Source organism: Cavia porcellus, unplaced genomic scaffold (genome assembly GCF_034190915.1).
Source record: "Cavia porcellus strain 051 isolate PalLab524CR breed Dunkin Hartley unplaced genomic scaffold, mCavPor4.1 scaffold_14, whole genome shotgun sequence".
Lineage (NCBI taxonomy): Eukaryota > Metazoa > Chordata > Mammalia > Rodentia > Caviidae > Cavia > Cavia porcellus.
The window spans coordinates 13353175-13370718 of record NW_026947497.1 but is presented as its reverse complement, the minus strand read 5'-3'; the positions used below and the strand labels follow the sequence as shown (position 1 = coordinate 13370718).

At 36.8% G+C, this 17544-nt stretch overlaps 1 protein-coding gene across 2 annotated transcripts in view; it reads right to left on the bottom strand.

Moving 5' to 3' along the window:
• The window catches only part of Ugt8 (UDP glycosyltransferase 8), a 73698-nt gene that overhangs the window by 45286 nt on the left and 10868 nt on the right, over positions 1–17544 (bottom strand). For both annotated transcript variants that reach the window (XM_063260703.1, XM_003468063.5), the window contains exon 2: positions 1389–2212. In XM_063260703.1, coding sequence (XP_063116773.1) covers positions 1389–2210 — 822 coding nt within the window. In that variant the 5' untranslated portion in view covers positions 2211–2212. The remainder of the gene's footprint in view (positions 1–1388; positions 2213–17544) is intronic.

Here is a 17544-nt window from a genome sequence, read left to right as displayed (position 1 = left end):
CAACTAAGAGTATAAATGACCAGCAAGGGGCTCCGGGCTTGCTGAGTAGAGATAAAAACCTACAGCAAACCAGTGACCTGTGTAACATTACAAATGACCATAGCAGGGTAAGGACAAAGGTGTTTAACAAATCCTTTAAAAGCTGCTTCTACTAAAATTTGACGTCAGCTGCCTTGAGGAAGGAGAGTAATGCATCACGAGGTGACTGTGGCAGAGAATATTTAAGGATTCCAGTTGGACTTGGATAAATTCCTGAGTGACAGAGATAAGCTGAGGTGAATCCATGTCCTATACAGGTATCACAGAGTACAACTATGCTCCTGCAGCTTCTGGTGGCTGCATCAATTTAAAATGTGTCTGGTCATGTCTGTCTGTCCATATTATCTGGACTGTAACAAAGCATAAGTACAAGTGATGGTTGTATCAGAAAAAGTCTGCAAGTCAGATATCTCAATCACCTAATTACCCAATGAGGAAATTCTGCCAGGAACTGTCCTTATCTGATATTTATAGAAGAAATCCTTCATTTACTACTTACCCATCAAGGCCCTGACAGACTTACTCATATGCAGTACCCAGAGAGGAACACAAAAATAGTTTCAATAAAGAAAATGCTACAAGAAGCCCTAAGCTTCCATTTAACAGTATCAAAGACTGAGTCAGCATGAGGTAGGAAAACCCACTACATTAATTATGGGTATACCTCCTGCTAGTTTAGGATACCTAATTGAAACCTAGATAGGATGCAGAACAGAAGAGCAAAAGAATTAGCTCTACCAGCAAAAACAATTTAGAATTGACAGTGAACAGATTTTCTTAAAGTGATTAATCTGTTTTTGAAATTGTATTAGGTTCATAATTTCTTGTAAACAGTAACATTTACTCATTAATTTACATTAGTTGGATTCCTATTTAAATGGAAATTACTTGCTACATTTCCATTCTAAGACGTAAACTTTCTAATGGTTTAAACTTCTCAAAGAACCTTTTTTTATTCAATTTATACATTTATTTGAACTTACACAACAGAGAAACCTGTGACTGTGCTATCTGGAGAAGGGAGAGAGAACTCTCGGAGTTCAATTAAAAGCCAAATCAATTAAGCTCTTTAAAACTAACCATCTAACTACATTCTTCTGGTATACTATAGTTACTACTTAATCAAAAAATCTATCTCCCAGCCAGGCCATTGGCCATCTATCAGGACGACCTCCTAGTATGATGAAAACTCATTCAGGACAAAGGAATTGAGAGGCTCTGTGTCCTAGCCGCTTCTCACAGAACCCTTAGCTAGGATATAATCAATACTATTTCTTCCAAAAACCAAAACTGAGCCTCACATTAAAAAACAGAAAAAAAAAAAGGCCCCAGATTTCAGCAAACCTTACTTCTGGCAGTGGGCTGGCTGGCTTGGTCAGGATCCCTCCAACGTAAACAACATTAGGCAGAGTGGGTCTTGGAAACTCAAGCGCCACGTCAGTGCACAGCATCCACAGGCTGGAACCGTGGACCAGATCGTACATGGACTTCTCCGGCACCAGGTTGTACTTCTGCATTATCCTTTCATATTTGGGAAGAACCAGAAAGCTGACTCCTATTCTGGAAATGAGGTAAACTCCGGTATTTTTCATCCTTTGCAGCAAGTTCATGCGATCTGTGAGGAGGGAGTTAAACTCTGGGACGTAGGCTAACGGGGCAGGAGCCCCCACCTCAGCAGGATACCAAAGGCCAGTTGAGAACACAGCATATTTAACCCCTAAGAGATGAGCTATCACAAATCCACACATGTCATTTGGGTCCACCAGCAGCAGGTCAAACTTTTCTTTTTTCAGATTCTGGATGAGGGCTTGGTTGCCAACAATCATGTCACAGTTCTTGGTGTAATGATCCAGTATGTCAAACAGTTCAATGGCTGTCAATCTCCCAGAAAAAATATTCTGCATTTTGGACTGCATGAAAGCATCTGAGGTGGTGCTGTTGAAGATCCCTGGGTAGCGCTGGAGGCTGTAATGATTAGAAGGGGCGATATCTCTGCCTTCTGAGAAGAGGAACACTGTGTGGTGGCCTCTCTCATGCAATGCTGTGGCCAGAGTCTTGAAAATGTACATATGGCTTTCAAACATAATTGGCGGCACGATGATGATTTTGGCAGCCCTGGCTATCCCAACAGCACTCCACAGGAGCAAGAAATACAGAGTATAAGACTTCATAGCTGTAATGACAACCAGAAAACGACTTAAAACAGAATACGATAGAATGTAACGATGATCATTCAAAACAATTCCGAGCCTCTACTATGCCCAATGATCTAACACTTTTAAAAATTATTCTAAAATGTTTTCTAATTAAACTTTTACTTTTGAAAGTTAAACTACTTAAACACAGATAAAATGCAACGTTAACATATAATGAAATATATTAAGAATGGATCAATGTTGGGAGCATATAATTACACTAATAATTTTAAGACGTAAAATAAAATTTCTAGAAAGTGGATTACAGACACATGATTATCTCTTCTTTCAATATATCTATGAAAAATATGAAACATTTCTTTATTTCTTAACTGAATATCAGTGTTCATTCCAAGAAGAACCTAGGTTTTGGATTTCCAAGTATCTCAGTGCACTTGTCTCTTCCTTAAATTGTTTTATTTCTGCAATTACATTCCCAAATATCACCAAAGCATTTATGTAGCAGTTCAGTAATTCTACAGAAAAGACTTTCCCTCATAGGAAAAATGATCTTTAGTATGCATTTCTTCTTTACTAAATAAATACCACAAGTATTCTGGCAGGCTGTATTTATACCAATTTGCTGATGAATCTCAGAAACCTTTAATAGAAAAGTTCAAGAACTGCATGTTGAAGAAGAGCTTGAGGAACAATTATGTCCTGGGCTAAGCTTTCTACTGAATCTTCATCTCTGGTGCCAATAGCAAGTCAGAGGATGCCTTTCCTGCATGCTAACATCTCTCCTATCTTTTCACATTAATCTAGTATATATAAAGTTGTCCTGCACTGTACTTTCAGAATTAAACACCCTACGCACAGGAGCCAGAGAGCAACAACCTCTAACGTACTCTACATAATTAATACTTGTATTCTAAATTGCACCACAAATAGCAAATTGAGAAAAGCTCTATACAACTGCATGTACAAACACAAAGTACTTTCACTTCAGTGAACAATGCAAACTATTTATATACATCCATAACATGACACATTCCGGCTTATACCATGTATTAATACTTGTTCTAATTCCCACTAAATATAATTTCAACAACTATATCTTCTCAACATTCAAATGGCATAAAAAACCTAAAGCCAAAAAGCCAATGATGGATAAAAGATTAAGATGCGTTTAACCCTCTTCTGCTCCCAGGAGAAGTAAAATGCACCTTATAAACATATAATGTTGTGTTAATTGAATTGTTACAAGGGCTTTAAGAATAAACAAAGCTAGAGACTATATTGTTTCTATTGCAGTGTTTACAATTTCAAGGTCAATAAAGGAAGAGAATTAAATAGTCCGGACATTTCCAGTACTGACTCGCTTATGTGTCTCTTTGATGTAACCTTCTTACAGTCCTAAGAGAAATCAGAGATTTCACATGGATATCTACCAATCTCAGGGATGAGATTTATATAAAAACAAGCATTCCAGCAGCTACTATCTTCCACTGACTGCTTCCAAGATGTACCTAATGTTGGACCAATGGTGGGAAACTACTGATCCCTCTGGGTTTTATATCTAAACAAGTGGCCATAATTAAAGCCATTCTGTTACCAAAAATAACTAGAAACAAAACAAGTTCGGAGTAGGGAAACAAATCCTTTCACTGTTTCTTATTCATCTTACTTTTTAAAATTTATTTTATTTTAGTAATTATCACAAAGTAAAAAGTAACCACAAAAACACTTTTGTTTGTAATGAACAGGTGTTTATATTCTAGAACAGTACTGTCCACTAGAACTTTCCATGATGAGGAAAATGCATTCCCTTGCTGTCCAAATGGTATCCCCTACCCAGATGTGACAAGGGAGAAGTGAACTCTGGCGGGCATAACTGTGGAACTGAAAGGTAAATTTTATTTTAGTTGTATGTAGCTAGTGACTACCGTATTTGAAGAACGTTTTTAATGGTACACAGATTCTCTACACATTCCCAAAGTCACTGTTCAGAAATACCAATATTCCTGTGCAAAAAGCCTCTAAAATAATTATCAGTTAAGTTAGGTAGAAATGTTATAGGCAGTCAGGATAAGGTTCTCAAGGGAGTTAGTGCAGAGGAGAATACATCACTACCGTGGCAGGAGGTGCATCCACTGAAGGCCAGGTCTCAAGATAAAAACACAATGACCAGGCCTATATGCCTCCTCAAGCGATAAGCAATATAATGTACTTGGTATTACCTGGTCCAATAAATTCTAGCTAACCATCAGTCACCCAGGTGGGTGACCAGGACCTCCTGATTCATCTATTCTTAAAAAAGGTCCTGATTTCCTTTCTATATACATTCGCGATGTGACTTGATTCTCCACTGGATCAACATTACCTCAATGGCTAAAACTGTCATCTTATTGGTTGATCACAGTTTTGTGCCATGTTGTACCCACCTCGTGATTTTGCAATATAAAACTCCCTTTGAGAAGGGGCCTCATTGGCACCCCACCCGGGACCCCTCCTATCTCTCATAAGCTATCTCTTCCTCAGTAAAACTTCCTACTCTTAACCCCCATTACTCACTCTTCAATTTTGGGACACACAAACTTCGTGTATTGGACCTCCAACAGGTTGAGAGTTACAATATTTTCCTTGTATCATTTGGAGGTCCTGATTCAAATGTCTTCATCATACTGACCACCAACAAAAAAATATCATTCTCATAGGCTCATTATTCTTCTACTGAAATACAATATTCATTATGAAGGAATACAACAGCACTTTAAATATCATAAACACCATCTTGGTGAAGTAAAAAATGACTAGATTCTCACTAGTCCAGAATGTGAGCATGTCTATTGAAAAAATGGTCTTATAACATATGATATTATACTATAATTTTAATATTGCCTCTTTGTGGTTCTGGGATTAAAACCAGGGGCTCACACATGCTAGCCAGGTGCTCTATTTAGACATACCCAGAACTCTTTTTTTTGTTTTACAACAGGTTCTTACAAGTTGCCCAGCCTGCCTTGAACTTGAGCTGTACCTCAGCCTCAGGACTGGACGGGAGGCATTACAGGTGTGGACCACAGCATGTGACTCAATGTTTCCTTTTAAACCTAAATTAGGGGATTATTTACAAAACAGGATATGGAACCAAAATGTCTTATCCATGTGGCTAAGTAGTACACTTCTTGCCTTATATGCCTAAGGACCTGGGTTTGATCCCCAGCACTACCAAAAAGGAAAAAAAAAGTCTTACCCACATATGAGCACTTAGAATTCTGTCTTCACCAAAACACCCAAATAAGAATCAACTGTGTACACACTGGGACTAATAATATGAGAGTATCTCAAAATTCATTTTCAGTAATGATATTTTAAATACCAAGGGTAACATTTTTATAATAAAGTTAAAACAAACACAGTTTCTTTCATAATTACGTTAGAATAGGGTTCAAGGGAGTTTTGAATGCAGTATCAACCAAGCAATCAACTAAAGCATAACTACTCCTATTAATGGTTTTCTAGCCCACAGTGCTGGGGCCAGCATAGAAATTCTTCTGATATCTATCACAACATAATTCTGAATGTTTAAGCATATAATAGAAAATAAATGAGGTATACAAGGATTAGAAAGAAGGAAACAAAAATAGTACATACTGAGAAAAACAGGATTTTCTTCATAGAAAACAGACTATCAGAAACATCAAAATAAGTCCCACTTAACACATACATATTCTGTTCTGAACCCAAAACTGCTCTATAACATAAAGTTGATTAATTTTTGAAAGATATTATATGAGCATTCCATAATATTTATCCTACAGTCTAACAATTATAAGATGTTAATATATTACATAATTTATTATAATTATGTAAGAAAACGATCTTGTATTGTCAGATAATTATAATGCTATTATGTTAGCCCATAATATTATTTACATCTAAAGTAACCTGAAAAAAATTTAATGACAAGAAAACTATGCAAAACATAAAAATACAGCATGTGAACTGGGCTGTTTAGAAAAAATGGATGAGCAGATTACAGATCCTAGATAGTTAAACAGCACAGGTTCTGCAGAAATAAGTTTCCCTGGCATTTAGTATTGCATGGGCAGCACAACAGAAAAGCAATTAAATATATCAATCAGAATCACCACCAGCAGTCAACATTGGTATACCAAACTGCGAAGATACATAATCTCTATTCAACAAACTCTACTAGTAAACCTTGGAAAATGTCATTCAGTAAAACAAACACCAAGTAAATATAAATCCAGGAAAATAAATACCAATTAGGTATCACTCCTATGGCTTTTAAGTAAACATAAAATGTTTAAAAAAAAAAAAAAAAAAAAAAAACTTTTTCTGCTTTTCCCTAGTGCAAATTAAGCCTTGTAGCACAGAAATGTTAGTAAAATCTGGTAAGTTTGTTCTCGTTGCCTTACAGTAGTAAGTGTTCAAGAAGTAATAAAATGATTGAAATTGTTATTCTGAACCAGGTTATATGTCAGTTAATCACAATGTACCTAAACTACAGAGGTTCCTTCCCCACCTCACTATGATCCAGGAAGTTTACATTTCTAATAACATGGAAAAATTACTGAAATTCTAGCAAGTTAATTCCAATCTACGACTTCTAGTGTATCCCATGGCAAGAATAACGATACCAAGACACATTTATAGTTATGGGGAGCCAAGGGGTCCTGAGTCCAGCCAAAATGAAGGTTTATCAAAACAAAGGCCTCAACCCAGGCCCTAACCTAGATTTTATTAATTCGTCAAGAAGGGTGTAGCGATTGGGTTATTCAGCAGTTTTACATCCTCTTGATCTAGCTTTGGTACTTCATATGTTTCTAAGAATCTGTCTATTTCTTCTGTGTTATCAAACCTTTGAGAGTAGAGGTTTTCGAAATAGGTGTTGATGATCTTCTTTATTTCTATTGAGTCTGTAGTGACTTTACCTTTTTCATTTCTTATTGCATGGATTTGAGCTCTTTCTTCTCTTTTTTTAATAAGGTTGGCTAGGGGCTTATTGATTTTATTTATTCTTTCAAAGAACCAACTTTTTGATTCCTTGATTCTTTGGATTGTTTTCTTAGTCTCTATTGCATTGATTTCTGCTCTGATTTTTATAATTTCCTCTCTTCTTTTGGCTTTGGGCTTGACTTGCTCTTCTTTTTCTAGTTGTTTGATGTGTAGCATCATGTTGTTTATTTGTATTCATTTTTTTTTCCTGATGTGGGAACTCAGTGTAATAAATTTTCCTCTAAGGACGGCTTTGATTGCATCCCATAGATTCCGGTAAATTGTATCTGTATTTTCATTTGTTTGCAGGTATTGCTTAATTTCTTTTTTAACTTCCTCTGTGACCCACTGATTACTCAAGTGTGTGATTCAGTTTCCATGTGTTTGTGGGATTTTTGCAGTATCTTTTATCGTTAATTACTAATTTCATAGCGCTATGGTCCAATAGCATGCAAGGGATAATTTCAACTCTTTTGCATTTATTTAAATATGTTCTGTGAGTTAATATATGGTCTGTTTTAGAGAATGACCCACATACTGCTGAGAACAATGTGTATTCTGTTGTTGTTGGGTGGAATACTCTGTATATGTCTATTAAGTCCATTTGTTCACAGGTGCAATTCAGTTCTTTTATTTCTTTGTTGATTTTCTGTTTGGTTGATCTGTCCATTGGTGTCAATAGTGTGTTAAGATCTCCTGTCAGAATTGTGTTATAATTCCTTAGCTACAAAGAAGAGCCCAGGCCCAGATGGATTCACTGCAGAATTCTACAAGAAATACAAAGAAGACCTAATACCGACACTCCTCAAACTCTTCAATGAAATTGAAAGGGAAGCAATCGTTCCCAAGTCATTCCTGGAAGCAAATATTACTCTAGTACCAAAACCTGAGAGAAAGACCCAACTGAAAAAAGAGAACTACAGACCAATCTCCCTAATGAACACAGATGCAAAAATCCTCAATAAAATATTGGCAAATAGGACACAGCAAATCATCAAGAAGATTATACACCATGACTAAGTGGGATTCATCCCAGGCATGCAGGGATGGTTCAACATACGTAAATCAATAAATGTAATCCACCATATCAATAAAGCCAAAAGAAAGAATCACATGATCATTTCCATAGATGCAGAAAAAGCCTTCGATAAGGTCCAATATTCATTCATGATAAGAACTTTACAGAAAATTGGAATAGATGGTCTTTAACTCAATATAATAAAGGCCGTCTATGACAAACCAACAGCCAGTATCATACTAAATGGCCAAAAATTGAAAGCCTTTACTTTAAAATCAGGCACAAAACAAGGATGTCCTTTATCACCTCTCCTATTTAATATAGTACTGGAAGTACTAGCCAGAGGAATTAGACGAGAGAAAAATAAAAAGGGTAAAGATAGGAAAAGAAGAAGTTAAATTGTCATTGTTTGCAGATGACATGATACTCTACATAGAAGACCCCCTAAACTCCATTGAAAGACTCTTAGATATAATAAATAAATTAAGTAATGTAGCTGGATACATAATCAATACTCAGAAATCAATAGCATTCTTATACACTAACAACAAAATCAGAGAGAGAGAAATAAGAGAAGCCACACTCTTCACAGTAGCAAGCAAAAAAATGAAATATTTAGGAATTGCTCTTACAAAAGAAGTGAAAGACCTATACAGGGAAAATTATAATACACTGAAAGAAGAAATTGAACATGATCTCAGAAAAATGGAAAGACATCCCATGTTCATGGATAGGAAGAATAAACATTGTGAAAATGGCCATTCTCCCAAAACTGTTATACAGATTCAATGCAATCCCAATAAAAATACCATCAACATACCTTATAGATCTAGAGAAATCACTCCTAAAATTCATCTGGAACCAGAAGAGACCTAGAATAGCAGAGGCATTTCTAAGCAGCAAAGGCAAGGCAGGAGGCATAACAATCCCTAACTTGAAGTTATACTACAAAGCAACAGTAGTAAAATCAACATGGTACTGGAATCAAAACAGAGCAGAGGATCAATGGAATAGATTAGAAGATACAACGATAACTACAAACACACTCAACCACCTTATCTTTGATAAAGGAGCCAAGCAGTTTCACTGGAAAAAAGAAAGTCGTTTTAATAAATGGTGTTGGAAAACTGGCTTTCCATTTGCCCAAAGCTAAAACTCGAACCAAGCCTATCACCATGTACTAAATTAAAATCTAAATGGATCAAAGATCTGAATATTAAAACAGAAACACTAAATCTATTGGAAGACAAATTAGGTAGAAACCTTGAAGACATAGGGTAGGTAGAGAATTCATGAACAGGACTCAAACTGCACGGGAAATACTTCCCAGAATCAGTTAACTGGGACCACCTCTTATTAAAAAGTTTCTGTAAGTCAAAAAAAAATCTCCAGCATGGTGAAAAGAAAGCCCACAAATTGGGAAAACATCTTAGTGAACTCCCCCTCAGACAAGGGACTTTTGTCTAAAACATATAAAGAATTAAAAAAACTCAGACCCCCAAAATTCAAAGACCCAATCCAAAACGCACTTCTCAGACGAACAAATACAAATGGCAAATAAATACATGAAAAAAAAAAAAAATGTTCATCATCATTGGTTATCAGGGAAATGCAAATTAAAGCCACACTGAGATTCCATCTCACTCCTGAAAGAATGGCCAGGATCAAGAAAATCAACAGCAAGTGCTGGAGAGGCTGTGGGGGAAAAGGAACTCTCCTACACTGCTGGTGGGAGTGTAGACTGGTACAACCATTGTGGAGGTCAGTCTGGAGATTTCTCAAAAAGCTGGGATTGGAAGTCCCATTTGTTCTAGCTATTCCACTTCTAGGCATATTCCCAGAACTGAAAACATCGTACCACAGTGATACATGCGCACCTATGTTTATAGCAGCACAATTTGTAATTGCCAGATCTTGGAAACAACCCAAATGTCCATCAACTGAGGAATGGATTAAAAAGCTGTGGTATTTCTATACAATGGAGTACTACTCAGCTATAAAGAAGAATCACATTAAGGTATTTATCAATAAATGGGCGCAGCTTGAAACCATACTCATAAATGAACTAAATCAAACTCGCATCTGTGAACACCGAATACTTTCCCTAGTGTAGGAAATGATTCAAATATATAAAAGTATGTGGTAACCATGAATCCCCATGGCCTTGAAGCCTTATAAAGTTTTCACTCATTAATTGGAATGGCTTTATTTTGGGCTATTTGATATCATGGCCTGTGATGCAATGAACAGCTATTTTGAAGAAAACAAGACATCATAATAGCTAGTGCTGATTTAATACAATCTTGTCTTGAAGCTGCACCAAACTATGGCTCTTCTGTCTCCATTGATTTTATCATGTTGTAGCTTGCTGGATTTTAACATATGTGTTAGTATAAACAAAATTGTTATAGGCAAAGAGACAATATAGAAACCACTGATCATTTTTCTGTTAGCTGGTTCTAAATACTCTACAATGCTTTCATCCACTTGAATGGTGTTACACAGTCTTGATATGTTTGATGCTATAGCATATAAAGTTATATTCAAATATTTCAAGGAAAAAGACACTATGGTAACTACTATTAAGTCGGGTTATTTGGTGGTGAAGCACTAGGTTGCTGAAAGTATCATGCTTTAACCTGTATTGTTATGTTGTTATGCCCCCTTTTATCTCAACCTCTCCCTTATTCATTAAAAAATTATTTAATTTTTTAAATTTGTTTTTTAAACTAAGGGGAAAAATCAAAAATCTAGCAGAATGTTATAGTAACTTTTTTGATTTCCTATCAACTTGAAATCCTGCAATAGCCCATTATCTTGTCTTGATTGATTAGACTCTATTGTGCTCTGTATGAAAGTATAAAGTATCAAAGTATAGGCAACTACTTTGAAGGCAATAAGATTCACTATGATGCCCATTCTGGTTTGACTATTATCCTCTTTTGAGGTTCTGTAAGATTTACAAAGTTTAGGTTTTATTGGTCTTGTTCTCTTCTGTTTTGTTTAACTTTATAATACCTAAAGAGATAGACAATTCTTCTTAAGAAAGCAAGAGGCATTATGGTAACCATTGTTGATAACCTTGTACTCTATTTTTACATCATGTGCTATGCCTATCCTTGGTTTTGACTGACAGCTTTGTTTTATCATGCTTGATTTTATTCTCTTACAAAAAAAAAATGTAATAAGATCTAAGGGAGCAATAAAACCCAAAATGTGTAAATTTTGTTGTAATAAAGAGAGGGAAAGAAAAGTGCCGTGAAGGATACAACAGCAAGGGTGTTTAGGTGTGTTACATAGAAGACCATATTAATATTTTTGATTGGATTACTGAACACAACTGTTTGCAGTCTCACTGTTCGAATGTTCGCTTTGTGTGCTTTGATCCTGTGACCTGAAACACCGCTTCTAAGATAATAGCGAGTAATCTATTAACTGGTGATAACTTACTGTTTTTTTTTTTGTTTGTTTTGTTTTGTTTTGTTTTGTAGTTCTGTATTACTTGTACCCTTACACTGTTTTGTTTTGTTCTGCTTTTTTTCTCTTTTTCATTTTAAATAAAAAAAAAAAAAAAAAAAAAAAAGAAGAAGAAGAAGGGTGTAGCTTGACTGCGGGTGACTGCGCGAACCTTGGAGACTGAGCTGGGCTATGTTGGAAGCCTGAAAGCACCTGGACAATATGCAGAGAGAAGGCTATGTAGAAAGACCAATCTGCATAACCCAACTGAGGTAATGTTTAGGAGGCGGTGCTTCAGCTCTGAGGTGTAAACTTCTGTGCCCTGGGAAGCTGTAGCCTCATATCTCTGAGGCTGGAACTCAGTTGGCAGCCCTAAAGCAGAAGTTCTGCATCTGCTGGCTCAATCATGTTTAGGGAGCCACAGGGTGGGAAACCCCTGAAACAGTAACTGTCACCTATCTTCAAAGATTAGGCAACAGCACCTCGGCCAGCCCTATTTACATTGCTGAGGGCTACCTGAAGGGAAAAGGAAATAGCTTAACCAGCTCTGTACATAGCGGTACATGAAGACAGGGCCAGGTTTAACCAATGACTGCTCTTAGTTCAAGGAGAGTCATTTAGATTGTCCCCCACACCTCCACTAAGAGATCCATTTTCTTTCTCTTTAACCTTAAAGTATTGAACCCTCTAACTACATCACTTGCCTTACTTTGAAACAAAATTCCAAGTCAGGTGATAACCCATTCAGGACGCCTCCTGTCTCTAAGGAGCTGTTCCTATTCCCCATTTCTCTTCACCAATAAGCTTTCCCATTCTTTAAGACAAAAAAATCTAACTAAGGTATGCCTTGAAGCACTGCAGTTTTTGTACACTTGGACCAGAAAGTAAGTTTCTGTGGTGTAACAGCACAAGAAGAGGAAGACAGCAATGAGCCCAGTAGTGCTCTCCCTGGCGCCACCCCTTGAGTCTTAGGGTCTCTATCTAACTCCCCCACTCACAGGAGCACTGGCACCGGTGACTAAGAGATTTACCACTGCACTCAAGGACAGCAACAACATGAAAGGGAGCTGGGAACTGGGACTTGCTGGATGCCAGAGAGAGGCAGAGAGAAGACAGCAGTGCCATCCATGCTCCTCTCGTTCAGGAACCAGTGGGCTTTAGCCTGGCTCCCAGCCAAAAAGATCAGACATTTCTCCACCTCTCCAATGGTAGGCTTGGGTCATACACGTGGATTCTAGTATACAAGGAGATTGAAACAGAAGTGCTTCTTCTAACTGATGCCCTTACAGTTTCACTTTTCACCTTTGACAACAGCACTCTGGTTTGACCACCACTCTGGTTTGCTGAGAACTCAAGGAGTTCCCAGGCTACACAAGTTTTAGTGGTGCAACCGGGAAAGTCCTGGGCAAACAGGGAAGGTTGGTCATTATCTGTACCTTTGCTTCATGACAGACTCTAAGAGCATCATTTCCTTTAAACTGAGAGATCACACAAGGCAAAAACAGTAGTTCCAATGTGACAGGTAAGTCAAGTTAATGATGTAAAGTTAATTATGACTGGCTATTTCCAACAAAAGTAAAAACAAGGATTTCCCTAAGGTCGCATTGCAGAGTAGAACCTCTTGATTTGTGGTGAAGAGAGAAGAGGTAATCCAGAAAACAAGTCTGCTTGCTGTAGGTTGATTCCCACCACTAAAAACCAAATGAAAACAAGTCTGACCCCCTTAATTAGGTTGTAATCTGGATGATAACTGAACACTGTTAAAACTGAGACTGTAGCAGTTAATAAACGAAGGCAGATAAAGTCAGATTTTCAAAATCCACCACTTTTCTAATGATTTTTATTCATTCAGAAACATTAAATAAACTTGTATGGACATGCACAGTTTAGATGCAGATATAAAACTAAAAAAACACTGAATATAAATAAGAGGACATTTAGTTCCATTTCATAAATTTAACAAAATAAATTGATCCAAGGCTCACGGTTGAAAATTGTTGGTCAACATTTATAACACACTCATTTTTCCTTTTAAAAATGTTGTTTTTGTCAAATAAAAAAAATCATCTGAAAGTGCTGAAGGAAAAGGCTATTTATACTGTTTTTATTCCTTTTACTAAGTTGCCCTATTATGGAAAAGTATGTTAATATAAATCACTCCATTGGAACAAGGGAAGACATTTCTTTACACAACAAAAATACTGAAGGAAACAGACCATCCGTGAACCATTCAAAACATACTCTTCTGAACATGGGAGCTTGATCAATGCCAAGGGGCTTCCAAACCTTACTCTTGAAGAAGAGGTTATAAAGGATGCTGCTGTTCCTGCTGACTTGGTAGTACCTACGGCTAGCCTCTTACCACTTTCTCTACAATTACAGTGCCTGTACTTATCTCCTTTCTGCCATCTAAGGTACAGGTGGTAGAGCTGTAATGGGAAACTCAAACCTGTTCCTTATCAGTGGGAGCTGGCTCCTGTCACCTGGGGAGTTTCTTCACATCATCAGGTGGGAAGGCAAGATTAAGACTGCACAAGAAAGGAAACGAGAATAATATTGCCATCAAGAGATGCTGCATTCAGCACCATGTGGCCAGTTAATGCTTAGTGAAGGTGATTACTTAACACACAAATTTAATCACCTACTGAAGAGACCCTCAAATTTTAGGGTCCAGAAGACTTACCGTGCTTTCTAAAAATGCAGATCCCAAGATCTCAGTAGATTAGCTGTTGTTTAGGAGAAACCCAACCTGCATTTTTAAAAAGCTGGAGATTTCTGTGTGATTTGCCTAGTACGTAACACACAAGTACAATAAGAGACATACAATGAGGGAGATGTGGCTCTAAACTATCAAGATCTGAGTTAAAGCACAACAGTTCTGGAGATTCAGAAAAGCATAACGTACAGCCCTGAATACCAAGGAAAACAGAAGTGATCATTAAGCAATACTCAAACACAATTTTAATATTTCCTATTACAAAATACCTATAGTCTCTCAATGGCACAGGAATAAAGATTTAGTATTTTATAAACCAGTGTGAACTGTTAGTCTGTTAGTAAACTACTATTATCAAGGTTAATTTAAATGCATAATTAAAATAACTGTCAATGAATATTTAAATTTGGGGGTGTTGGATGTGTCAAATTGGTAACCTAAGAACTGTCTTTTCAGCTAGTTCACATTTCAAGTAGTTTAAATTATGAAAATATGGCATTTCACGTGACCTATCCTGAAAGAAAAAATAAAAACGAAAGTAGCATTCAGCTACAGATCCCATAATCAATATCCTTTCTAATTTATCTCAAGTCATCGTTTCTTTGGGCCTAAATTTCTTCACCTGCCAAGTGAGGCTATCAAAATCTATAGTCTTGAAAATCTAAAACACTTATAACTAGGTTTAAGAATTGGTTTAAGCCAGGTGTGATGGCACAAATGGCACAACCTGTAATATCACAGACTCAGGTAGCTGAGGCAGGAGGATCGAATACTTGAACCCAGCCTGGCCCATCTGATAAGACAAAATTTCTAGAATAGACTGGAGATACAGCTCTGAGCTCAATCCCTAGGATGTATGGCAAAACAAAAATGTTTCATGAGATCAATATGATGGTAGTCACAAATTAATGGGGTACAAAGGAAAAAAAGAAAGAGAAATGAAATCATCTTGGTTTTATACTTTTTATGATACAGTCTTTAATATGAACACTAATTTTATAGGCACACTGTTAAAATATAAATTGAGGCTTAGTAGATCTGGAGTGGAGACCCTAAATTATTTCTGAAATAAGCTCTCTGGTGACATGGGATGTTGCTACTATATGGAGTGAAAGTCCTCTAAACAGACAGGATTTAGTAAAGCCAAAGGTAGAAGAGTCATAAAACACGATCACAAACACAGAGAATCAACAATACCAAAAACCTTTTGGAACACAAAAATTATTCTTTAATCTTACATATACAAAGGGCAATTTGCATAAAATAATGAAAAGACTTAATAGCCCTAATATATAAATTTTAATGGATTGATACATAGTAGGTGAGCCGACCTTTAAACATATGGCTACAGTTTAACGCTGGCTGCACATTATCATCACCTGAGGAGATTCTAAAAGCTACAGATGCCTGAAACCTGCCACTCTCAATATAGTTCAATCACACCACAATCTCTGGAGATGAGGCCCAGGTCTTAAAGTTTGTTTTTTGGGGTTTTTTTGGTTTTGTTTTTTTTTTTTAATGCTCCTCAGGTGATCACACAATTGAGGACCACTAAGCTACGGTCAGACCATAATGTGGCAAAATACACAAAAACAACAAATTCAAGTTGTTCTTGAACTAAGAATGCCTGTCTTACTTTCCCATTGCTGGGTCAAAAAACCCACAATTTAAAAGAGTGGCTTATTTTGACTCAACAGTTTCAGCCCATAGTCTGCTTAAGGCAGAAACAACCTGGCAGAAGGGCCTGGTGGAGAAAATGGTCCTCACCTCATGCCAGCCAGGAACCAGACAGAGAAGGGAGATGCTGGGGACACAAATACACCCTTCCAGAACACAGCTCCAGTGACCCACCTCCAACCAGGTCCCATCTCCTAACACTAAAAATAGCTATGGAAGACTCCACTGGAGTACATGGCCCCTCTAAGCCAATCACCCTCCAAATACATGAAACTTTGGGGGACATTTTTAGATCTAAACCATAGCAACACCTAAGTAAGTAATTATTAAGTAAAAATACAAACTTTGAGTTTAGGTTAGAAAACTTATTAGGAAAGTGTCAACCAGAAAGGTACATTCAAGTGTAAGCAGAAATTTCCTCTCATCCTCAGTATGATCCCTCCTGTGTGCAAATGAACTGACTGCATACTTGGCATCACAGATGAGTGGGTCTCAAAAGTAATACACATCAAATGCACGTGGGGGGCTTGCTAAGTCATAGACAGATGGGTGCACCCTAAGCTGCTGATTCTGCAGATTCAGGAGGGGCCCGAGAATCTGAATTCCTAACAAGTGATGTAGGTGCTGTGGACCAAGTACCATGTTCTGAGAATCACTAACGAGGATAAAAGCTTGCAATTTAAAAGAATGCAATTTTTCTTTTAATAAAGAAAATGGTGCTTTAAAGCACTTTAAGTCTTTATCCCATTTCTAGTTTTAAAATACAGCATAAGGTGTGCGTTTCTTTTTCTGCAGTTCCCTAAGACAATCATGGTACCAGCTCTCTCCATCTCCAAACATCTGGCTGCCTCACATGATCAGCATTCAGCAAACAACATGGAAATCCTTTGTTTCCAATCTGATCTCATCTTTTAACAAGTGAAGAAAGTTTCAGCAGTCAAGAAACTGAAAATAAGACAATTCTCACAGGTGTGTATACTTTCTTTAAAAAACTGATGCTGCATGTCTTAAAATGCTATGCTATAACTTTTTTACAACTCTTTCAGTGAGGTATTAATGAGATACAGCAGTGAATTTGGAGGGACTCACATAAAATTTTCATGTTCTCCAATGAAACCTTTCCACAGGTGCAGTTAGCTACTATTTAATATATCATTACACGAAATTCTTAAAGTCACAGAAATGTACAATGTTCACCAATGATATATTTATATGCATATATACATATACATATATGAATGATGGGACTGTTTCATCAACTTACTAAGAATATCCTTTCTTCTGGAGCACTGAATGAATTTTTAACATGATCTACACTGACTTTACCAAGTCACATAATAAGTTTCCATGTAATGTCACACACATGTTTTAGGGCCAAAAATGTCTAGTTAAATATTAACAATTAAAAAATTCCAGGTATTTCCCTATTCAATTCATTAAAAGTCTTTACCAGTGCACAAATAACAAACCTCCCATTG